The 11,513-nt window shown below is 40.2% G+C and overlaps 1 protein-coding gene across 1 annotated transcript in view; it reads left to right on the plus strand.

Moving 5' to 3' along the window:
• Nucleotides 1-11,143, plus strand: part of LOC112253083 (glutamate receptor ionotropic, delta-1-like) — a 358,887-nt gene extending 347,744 nt beyond the window's left edge. Inside the window, exons 14-16 of the mRNA XM_042323612.1 lie at nt 1,711-1,877; nt 7,202-7,442; nt 9,994-11,143. Of these exons, the coding sequence (XP_042179546.1) occupies nt 1,711-1,877; nt 7,202-7,442; nt 9,994-10,425 (840 nt within the window). The 3' untranslated portion in view covers nt 10,426-11,143. The remainder of the gene's footprint in view (nt 1-1,710; nt 1,878-7,201; nt 7,443-9,993) is intronic.
• Nucleotides 11,144-11,513: the final 370 nt, after the last annotated feature.

The following is an 11,513-nucleotide window of genomic DNA, read 5'->3' on the forward strand; positions in this document are numbered from 1 at the left end:
GCTCAGGAACAGCCATGTCTGAATTCATCGATTTCAGCAAAGTGGAGCCTCCTAACAATGTTTTTCCAGATGAGTGAAAATGATTGGTAGACGTTTTATTCTAAATCATTTCAGCTATACCAGCGAAAGTACTTTCAGGACGCACACAAAAACGGAACTATGCAGGGCATATTATGATGTCCGTAGAGAGACAATAGAATGGTGTGGCTTTTTACATTTTTCCTGATTAAAGTTAATGGTTCAGCTGAAATGAATATCTCAAAGCCTAGCACAAACATACAGCAGTACACAGACAAATCAACCTTAGAAATGTTTTAGTAATTAAACAAATTAGTTATAACAGAGTCTAGTCACACACGCTTGTCATTAAACATCAGGATGTTTTGAGCTGCTAATTGTCATTTGTTCAGCCAAAACCCGTAGTGTTCTGCAGATACTTGGTGTAATGGTAAATTAAACCAGATTAAACCAGGGAAATTGCTTAGTGTTTTTGTGCTTAAAATTAAATTATTGATATTTGTGTTGACAAGAGTAGAGTAATTTAACCAAATGTATAAGAGTCATTTGAACTGAGATGAAGTTCAGTGTGAATGGTAATTCAGAATAATCACAGTCATAAACAGACACACACACACACACACACACACACACACACACACACACACACTCCCAGCAGGACACAGACAGAGTATCCTGAGGTATCTTCCATGAATTAAACCAGCAGGAAAACGTGTAGTCTGTTCAAGGTTTAAAAATACTTCTTAAGTTTGCCCAACCAAAAAATGTATCAACCCCCACAAAAAAATATATCAACCCCTTCAAAAAATGTCCATTAATTGTAATCCACATAATAGTTCACATCACAGGAGGTTGGTGGCACCTTAATTAGGGAGAATGGGCTCGTGGTAATGACTGGAGCGGAATCAGTGGAATGGTATCAAATTCATCAAACACATGGTTGTTTGATGCCATTCCATCCACTCCGCTCTGGCCATTATTATAAGCCGTTCTCCCCTCAGTAGCCTCCACTGGTTCACATTTCCTGTTACTGCAGGATTATTTTCCTGCTGTAGCAAACTGTTTCAAATTAAGATCCTACATCTGTATAGCCATTAAACCAAAAAGTATCTTAGTGATTTGAACTGAGATACTGTCCAGTAAGAATGGTAAATGAGAAGATTTAAGAATCCGATGGGAAATTACTTTTTTCTGACTTTCTTTTGGAGTTTAGTTTTGGACTTTTCCTTCAGAACCTTGTGCAGTTCAACAAATATGTCTACAGACAGGCTGCTTAGAGTTCTATTTGGGAAATAATGACATTACCTTGAAATATCTGGGACTATTGGGAAAGCGCCAGGATAAACAGAGCAAAACAAATTCACACTCAGCAAGAATTTAAGAGATTCTGTTGCTGTTCTTGTTAGTCTGGATAAATTTCATGGTCAAGCGATCTGGCCAGACTATCGCTTTCTACCCTGACAACGCAGATGTGCCATGATCACTCCTACTGAAAACTACTTTGCTCACATTAGCTAATGCCACAGTGAACAGCACTGACTGGTTATGACTGACTGTCATGGACTTGAAAATAGACTCTGGTTAAGTTTGTGCTTAAGGCTGGTGATGCATGTGTGTTTCTGTGTACATTTCTGTTTCCCCCATTTAGTCCGATCTCCCCTCAATGTAACCCCTGTGTATATCCTTCCCCAGGCGAAGAGAGATTCCTTTGCCTTCCTGTGGGACATGGCTGTGGTAGAGTATGCTGCTCTGACAGATGATGACTGCACCCTGACGGTGACCGGCAACAGTATGAGCAGTAAGGGCTATGGCCTGGCCCTGCAGCACGGCAGCCCCTACAGAGACCTCTTCTCCCAGAAGTGAGTGCCCCCTTCCCGCCAATCCACCCTAACAGCCACCTACAGTATTTCTGTTGCTGTACTGTAGATTGGTGCATTTGATGTCCTTGTGACATTATATGTGTAGTTTTCCATAAACACTCAATTTAACAGTTGGATTACATACATCTATGCTATAACAAAGCTAAACCATGTCACAAATTCCAATGGTAGTTTTTCATTCAAATAAAGGCAGAGACTGCAGTTCTGAAGGAAACCACCCCATTCCGCCCCTGTCTCGCCCCCCTGGAAGCCTCTTCCCAGAGCAAATCTGCAATCTGTATCAAGTTCTGCGCATCATGTTTCTTTAAATCCGTATCATGTTTCTGTCAATTATTGTGAATGACAATTCTTAAAGTTTTTCCACTGAAAAGTCCACGCAGCATCTTCATGCCAACCATTTGATTTTAATCAGTTTCATTGGATTAGGCCTTTAGATCTTGAGTTATGTACAGTCAATCAATCAAATGTATTTATAAAGCCCTTTTTACATCAGCCAATGTCACAAAGTACTGTACAGAAACCCAGCCTAAAACCCCAAACAATGTAGATGTAGAAGCACGGTGGCTAGGAAAAACTCCCTAGAAAGACCAGAACCTAGGAAGAAACCTAGAGACGAACCAGGCTCTGAGGGGTGGCCAGTCCTCTTCGGGCTGTGCCGGGTGGAGATTATAACAGAACATGGCCTAGATGTTCAAACAGTCATAGATGACCTGCAGTGTCAGATAATAATAATCACAGTGGTTGTAGAGGGTGCAACAGGTCAGCACCTCAGGAGTACAGTGTTGTTTCAAAGTACAGTGTTGTTTTAGTTATGTACTGTGAGCAAATTTGAGCGCAGATTATGTTAACAAACTATAGAATAACTGTGTTTTGTTTGAATCAAGGTACATATTTTGCCTAGTGACGCACTTTTGAGTTTTGTGCGACCATTCACACAATCATCCTAAAATCTCATAAGAAATTACGTTTTTTTTTTGTTGTCTTACTGTAATGTTATATTATGCTATTATATTATGTTCTGTTATGTAGAATACTATCATTATGTGATCTTACAGACATTAATTCAGCATTGACCTAACTTTATTTATTGAGTATCATTCTCCATTCATCGCTGAAATTCGCCAGAGTGGCTTGTTCTCTCGGAAGCCGAACAAGTAGACCTTGTGTAAAGTTGAGAATTCCGAACATGCAGTGCAGAAGCTTAGGATTTTTTGCAATCAAAAAGGGATCCAAACCGCAGCCACTCCTTTCAATTAAATTAGTTTACCAGTTTGGCATGTCCCAAATCATGTTTGTCCAACTTCTAGGAAGATTTTAATCCACATTTCCACCATCATTTATTTAACTAGGCATGTCAGTTAAGTCAGTTCTTATTTACAATGACCACATATCCTAGCCAAACCTGGATGACACTGGGCCAATTGTGCACTGCCCTATGGGACTCCTAATCACAGCTGGATGTGATACAGCCTGGATTTGAAGCAGGGACTATAGTGACACCTCTTGCGCTGAGATGCAGTGCCTTAGATCGCTATGCCACTCAGGAGCCATCATTGTAAAGCCCTAGTTATTTTGGGGAATTGCCTAATTTATTTCTAAAGGTGATTATTTATTTCATGTGATTAATAATAAATGTACATTTGTCCCTCAGATTTAAGGTCAACCCTGTTACGTAAACTTAAAGGGAAAGTGCAAGATTTTGGCAATTAAGCCCTGAACTGATAGATAAATAGGGTATGTTTCTGCTTGCAGTTTGAAGTAAGTTAAAGGTAGTTTCGCGAGCCATTTCTGACTAGCATTAGCACAATGACTGGAAGTCTACCAGGACAGCTAGAATGCTTCTTTAAAAATGAACATTGAACATCTTTTAGTCAAGTCATAGTGTAAAAGCTGGGGGCTGGTGCTACTTTTTTTTGTGCAAATTTCAGGTGTTTTGTGGTGAGAAACTGAGTGGATTGAGCATAACACACCAACCCTGTTACCCATAGGTAGATAGGCTAGAAATGTTTTAAACTAAGACGGTGGCCTGGAAAATGGTGACTCTTTAAAATGAATTGGTTTTGAAACGAGTTAAACAAGCACTGCCAGCCTGATGATGAAAGACTACAGAGAGCCCATTAGTAAGCTTACAGTATGGATGAGAATGGATATAAGAGAATGATGGCAAAGTGGCTGAAACGTGAAGAAAGACAGTTCATCTCTCCCACCCAAGGTGATGGCTTCTCACAGGATCTTTATTTATCCCCCTTCACAACCATACACACCACATAAGCTACTGAACTGTATATTCACACTTACCTGTGTCATTACACAAATTCAGTGCCTTTTAGGTAGTATATTGGTAGTGTAATTGTATCAGAAACATCTATTTATTTCACCTAATTTGAATATTCTATCATAAAGAGTATATGTTCAACTTCATAACAAACATGTTTTCCCATCTCCAGAGGTATAAAAAAATACTATAAAAGACAACTATTAAAGTGACATGGTTGACCGTAATAGGGTTGGTAATTTCACCTTAAATCAGCAATAACTCCCCTTGTGACAGAGGGGATGGGGGCTTGTTGTGAGCAACAGGGAGGGGAAATTGAATGCAAGCTTAACACAAACATTGACCTTGCTAAAACATTTAGGACTGTTGTTAATCTTCTCATATGGCCAGTATGATATAACACAACATGGTTTTTACACTGGGTACAGTTTAGGGTAGGTTAAGGGCTGTTACGGTGACCGTATTACCACCACGCAGTCAAATTCCATGTGAATGTTTAGTCATGGTAACTAGGCTTCTCCAAGCTCTGATGCTGCTGATGGTCATAGTAACCTACCTACTAACTGCCTGGTACTCAGCACTCTATTGTCCCACTAATCACTCTGACATCAATGAAAACATAATCGAAAATCAAATTAAATACTTCATGAGAGCCTATGAGCTCATGCTCATGCAACATTTCTATAGGCAATGCAGTTGCGTGAGAAAACAGAGTTTGATGGCCTCTATTAAAAAGAGGAGGATCCCATCAGCTTTCTATAGGCTAGGCCTACTACATTTATTTCTCAACTTTCTTAATATTAAGCACATTGCTTCGCTTTACAACAGGAGTATAGTCTACCTGGCTGGCATGAAAATTAACAACAGGTTAAGTGCCCTCCATTCGCTATTTAAGTACATGGATGACAATATTTTTTCCCCTGCCCCTGTTCCGAGACAGGTGCATAAAAATGGTCCATTCTAAATCAAAACTAATTCCACACATATATTATTCAGTACATTAATTAAAGAATGGTCTGATGGCTTACAATTTTAGCCTTTCAGTTGAATGATGTAGCCTTTCATTTAAATTATGTAGGCTATTATGTCTTGTGAATTATGTCCAGCATGAGGCAATAAAGAGTGCATGCCTTTTTTTGCAACTTTTTTTTTCAAATTTATTATTATTTATTTTTTCAAATCAGAGTCGCACACCTTATGTAGCCTAGCCCATAGGCCTATATATTTTAATAAGGTTTGTATCACAACTAAAGTGGCCAATAACTTCTTAAAATTAAGCACTTGAATTGGCTTTACTACCGGTGTAGAGCCTAACTGGCATAGGTGGCGCGTGAGTTTCAAATTAGGGGAAAATCCTTTTCACCATAAAAATGCACCTTTATAATAAAGCATTACATGCATAATCACATTTGTGGTCACTTTTGAGTGATTTCCCTCTAATTGATTGCACTTTGGAACATTTAGGCTTATAGCCCACTGCCTGATGAGCATTGCTGTGCTTATAGTTGTGAAGACATAACCTACTAGTTTATCAACATTTTAAAATAATCAGTCTGATCTGTTGCCTCAGTCTTATTGCTTTTAAAATGTTTTTTGATGCGAGTGGTTGTATTAATTTGGGCCGACTCATCTTGTTGGCTGACAAAAAGTGAATGTGGACAGTTCTTCTATCATCTTCAATATGCGCCTTGGAATTCAATAAGATGGATGCAGCATCCCCGATGTGTCTGTCTTCACTTGTAGTGTACTTAAGATCTCAGATGCCTGTGAGAAGGACCCGATCACATGACGGGCATTGGCTAATAGGAATTGAGATATCTGAGAGAGCCATGTGAGTGAGACGTGCTTCGGAGCACAGCGATTGGCAGCTGGGAGAAGGGAATTATAATTACTATATTCAGCCCTAGGGCACAATGGCCACTTTGGCTGCTAAAGGCGTGGATTTTTTTAGGGGGCATTACAGCCACTCAAGGGGGATGCCGCCAGAAAATTCAAGGCCAGGTAAGAGTATTATCAAGTGCTTGTCAACTTGGGAATGAGAGACTGATGAGGTGTGTGCAGCCTACGTAAGAAACAAAGCAGAGCTCATTTCTTTCAAGTCACTTTGTTCAAATCATCATTAGAGTCACGTCATGCAGCCTTAGAATGTTTTAAAAATCAAAACAAGTAGCCCAACGTTTGTATCACAACTAAACAACTCTAAATTAAGCATAAAGGAGGACCTGTTTGTTTGTTAACCGCTCAACACAGAATAGCCACCGCATATGCACACTTCCTCAGATAATATCCTTTCTATTTGATTCAGCTATGTTCAATTGTATTTTTCATGCTATAAAATAATATAAAATAATGCCACAGAATTCAAAGCAAATCTTGTCTGGTAAATGAACTGGTGTAGCCCACAGCCAAATGCCATAGCCAGATTAGGGCCTAACATAAGGACAACTTGTGACTTGCTATTCTGTTATTCTGAAATAGACTACATTTTATTCATATCATGTTTCTTTTGAACTGTCAAAAATAAATAATAGATTTATTGTGAATGGTGTAGGCTTTTTAAAATGTAGATGTTCCAACGGTCTGCATCAGTGGCTTAATGTATTAATGTTAATTAACGGTCAATTACCACGAGGCCGGCAGTTATTTGCTTGACAATCACCGGCTGACCAAATTTCATGACTGCCACAGCCCTAGGTAGGTTACACAGTAACTTCTCTACATTGCATTATTTTACATTAATTAAACATCCCTACTGGCCAAACACTGGTTGAATTAACGTTGTTTAAACATCATTTCAATGAAATGACATTGAAGCAACGTGGAATAGACATTAAATTGACATCTGTGCCCAGTGGGTCTCCTCTACAAGTAATCTGTCATTTTCACAACTGAGTCCAATGTAATTCTCTCTATTTAATTTAATCCTATCACAACTGTTTGAATAGGGAACTCGCTCTAGCGCGCTACTCACCCAAGTGCTTTCAGTGCAGACAAAGAACAATAAAACTCTTCTATCTGTGTTTGTCAGGATCCTGGAACTGCAGGAGAAAGGGGACCTGGACATCCTGAAGCAGAAATGGTGGCCCAGGAAGGGCCGCTGCGACCTGGACAGCCACTCAGAGGCCCAGCCAGAGGGCAGGGCTCTGAGGCTCCACAGCTTCGCTGGGGTGTTCTGCATCCTGGCAGCAGGGCTACTGCTGGCCTGCCTGGTGGCCGCACTGGAGACCTGGTGGAGCAGCAACCACTGCCGGCGAGAGCAGCCCAAAGAGGTGACCGAGAAAGCAGCCCCGACCCAGGGCCCAGACTCACTGCTGCCCCTCCCCAGGCCCAGGCCGAGACCCAGACCCCCGGGTCCCCCGGTCCTGCCCAGAGATGCCACTGCCACACTCTACTTTATGGATCCAGGCACAGACACCAGCCATGATTTAGTAGAGCTCCAGTACACACAGTTATAGGTGTGCCCTAACAATAGTCCAAATTGATGTGATCGTTTCATCTTGTCTTTGGGTGGGAGAGAAGTCAGTTTGGGTAGCCTGTTTGAAGCGCTTCCTCTCTCCATTTTTTGTATTTCAAAAGAGCCTTGGAGGGATTATTCAGAAACATTAACATGCAATTAATTGCTTGTTTTTGCTTGTTTCTGCTGAAAAGTAATAATTCATTATCATCATCATTTTCATGGATGGCAATAATGATGACAGCAAAAAAATGAAAAATAACAACAATTATGTTGGTCAACTGACTCAACAACGTTGTACTTCTGGGTAGATATGTGCTGCCTCAGTCGTGCAAACGCTCCCTTTAGCTCATCCATTCAAGTCTTACTGCTTTCAAATAGCTTTATCAAAGCACCTGCAAGAGACTGAACAGCCTCTGTGGATATGGTGTCCAGAGATCAAAGGCTTGACATGGATCCCTAAACTAAAGTGTGAGCAAACAAGATGCTAGCTTTGACTTGTCTGTTTGATTGGACGATACAACAATGCAAAAAGAGAACATTAAAAAAAGCACTTAATGTAAGAATATTGTCATGATTGCTACATATTATTAATGGAGTATTAGATTAAAGAGTGATGACCTAAACGGTCCCACTTTATTTGAGGTGCATCATATGAAGGCTTCACAAAGCATTCATATAGGCTTTATAAGCACTACTACATAAATGGGGCACAAATAATTTATAACTGTATTTCATGCTCTATACAGGATTTATAAATGTGAACAAATAAATGGATGGTTATGTCACACAGTTATGCCACATTATGAATCATTATAAAGCATTTTAATGTAGCATGGCCTTTTTAATAAGAAGGTCACATTCAAGATCCCTGAGCGAGAGTTTAAAAAACGAGGCTCTAGGTTTGATATGTATCACTGCAGTTGTTCAGTAAAGCAATATACTTACCTTGGTATCAAAGTGTGAGTGTTCAGTCATTACAAGCATGATATACTGTTTGTGGTGCTTTATGAAGCCTTCAAAAGATGCACTTCAAATAAAACGGGACTTTTAAACATTACCCATTTGATGTCCGATAGTGTAATACTCCATTATAAATTTGCCATGAGATGTCATAACCTATCATGACCTTCAATGGCAGGTGTTCTTTCAGTCTTATGACAGCGACAGCATATGCAGGCAATATGACAACAATTTGCAGTACATTGTGCCCCGGTACATAATAATCCCTGGTAATTCTGAGTGACGTCTTATTGCAATTATATGTCAATGTCCGGATTCACAGCCATGCTGGTTATTTACGTACTGTATGATTGTCTGTGATCCTGTGCAGGTCACTAAGGACTACAGTCTGGAAAGGGTTTCTGGTCCATTGACATATAATGGTATTACAAGTGCTTCACCGGAAGGCAGGCGTGACATGTGGACAGACAGAGAGAGAGACTGGGAGGAGGCAGAGACTTTTGACACAGGTCAGGAGAGACCTGAGATATATGGGGCACTGTATGGGGTTGGGGAAGTGGGGGGGGTCAGATAGGGTTGGGTGGGGCATGGGCAATGGATAGGAGTAGATATGTATCGCTTCATCAGTCATCTCACTCCATGGTCTCTCCTGTTGTTTGGTGTTTCGTCTTTTTGGTATGATTTAAACATCGTGAGAAATGTTGGAACAATGAGAGGAAGGAGAAGCAGCCAAGAGGCCATATGTTTGGCTGTGTTTTCCTGTGCAGTAGATTTTTCTGCAGAATCTATTACCCTTAACATTTCTTTTGGCACTTGTGGCTGCTTCTCACCCCCAAATTACACATTACGGAGTATTGAATGACAAAAAATACAGTCAGACTTTCAACAAATGATTTATTGAAATGATTGAAAGTCCTTGTCTCCTACATTTAGTCTATCCTGTCCCATAAAGTGTGATGCATTGACATTGTACAGTATGACCATCTGAACCAGTCATTTTATAAGGATGCTTTTCGTGCAGTAGTGTGCTGCATAGATACATGCATTTCAAGAAAGGCTTTCTACTGGAGGAGACATGTTTAGAAATTACACATTAAATCATTTGGTTTTATGTTGTACCATTACGCCTTGATTTTGCAGCTTAGCTTGTGGTTGTAGCATAGTGTTGATGTTGAATAATATGGATTTGAAGTAATTCAACATTCAAGTTCATAATATTCAAATTGGAAATGTAGTGTCAACAATGTGGATAATTAATCATGTTGTTAAATCAAACAATTTCTGATCACTGCTTCTTTCTTTCTCAACCCCATCTCACTTTTCACGTTTCTTGCACTTTTCATCCCTTACAACCTGTGTATCTCTCTCTCTCTGTCCCTCTCTCTCTCTGTCCCTCTCTCTAGGACAAAGAGGTGAATCTAGAGCAGGTCCACCAGCGTTTGAACAGCCTCCTAGACGAGGACATGGCGCACAAGCAGCTGGCGGGCCAATCTATCGAGATCTCTGCCCTGGACATCGGCAGCATGCAGCCCAGCCAGTCCCTGGAAGGCCTGCCTTCACGGGACCACTACCCAGGCCACCACAGGGGGTCGCTCTCTGTGACCACCTTCCTCCAGGAGGGACATGGGGCAGGAAGGACACTCGGCAGGGGCACTGGCAGAACCCTCCCCCTACCCCTCAGCAGCGCCACCATGCCCTCTATCCGCTGCAAACACAGGGCGCCCAACGGGGGGCTCTTCCGACAGAGCCCCGTCAAGACGCCAATGTCATACCAGTCAGTGCCCGGAGGACCCATTCCAGAAGCCATTGATGGAAACCACGGGACTTCCATCTGAGCACTCAGCCTCAGCCCAATCACAGACACTTAAACCCCATTCATATCTGGTTCTAACATGCATTCTTTGTTCTGATGCTGTCCACATTCTGATTGTGCCTACATTTTTAGACAGGTGTAGACGATTAAAAGACACATTGTGATCTGATCGTGATGTGGATATCTTACAAATGTAAACAGATCTGGACAGTGTCTTAGAATTAAAAATATATATATTTTGAAATAATATCTGTCATATAATTTGCTTACATGGAGGGTCCAGGAAGTCTGGTCACAATGCAGACACAGTGGATGGATAAGAGACACATTTTAACACCATGTGTATATGCATTGCTGAAAATGTGGGTCCAATCAGAATGTGGACAAGATCAGGACACAGGACGCATGTTAAAACCAGGTATTAATGGGGCTTCAGGTTCGGCTGTGGTGAGCTATACAGAGTGAATGGTGAGAGGGAATGTAAATATGGATGGCAAGAAAATGTTTTTTTACCGCTGAAGAAATATGTAGGAAAACAACTTGTGGAAAATGACTTTCATGTACATATTTGTAATTATGGACATCAAGAGTTGAGGTAAAAATAAAAAATAAAGTGTATTTTGAATATTCTCAATTTTTTAAGTTGAGTTTAAAAAACAGATACAAAAGTATTAAAACATGACTGTTTGAATGGATTTGTAAATTTTGTTCTAAATTAATAAAGGTGATAATTCCTTGTGGTTGTTTTCTAAGTGCCAAGTTCAAAGATGTTTTCTTTCAAATGAACATTATATGAATGTATCCAATTTATGAAAAGACACTAACTTCACACTTCAAAGACAGTGGAAAGAGTTGATTTGTTTAGTATGAAAACAATAAAAAAAACATGATAAAGTTCAAACTGTGTAGGCTACTTTGAGCCGTGTTAAGCATGTTGTTTTTTGGAAAATCATAATTTATGAATTTATTTATATATGTATGAGTGAGTGGCCATGTCTGAATACCCATACCTGCATTCCATATAGTAAACATTTTAAGTAGGCCTATGTGAAAATATTACGTTTTATAGTATATTACAGGCATAGTAAATACATTTTTCCTCAATAAAGT

Source organism: Oncorhynchus tshawytscha, linkage group LG06 (genome assembly GCF_018296145.1).
Source record: "Oncorhynchus tshawytscha isolate Ot180627B linkage group LG06, Otsh_v2.0, whole genome shotgun sequence".
NCBI lineage: Eukaryota > Metazoa > Chordata > Actinopteri > Salmoniformes > Salmonidae > Oncorhynchus > Oncorhynchus tshawytscha.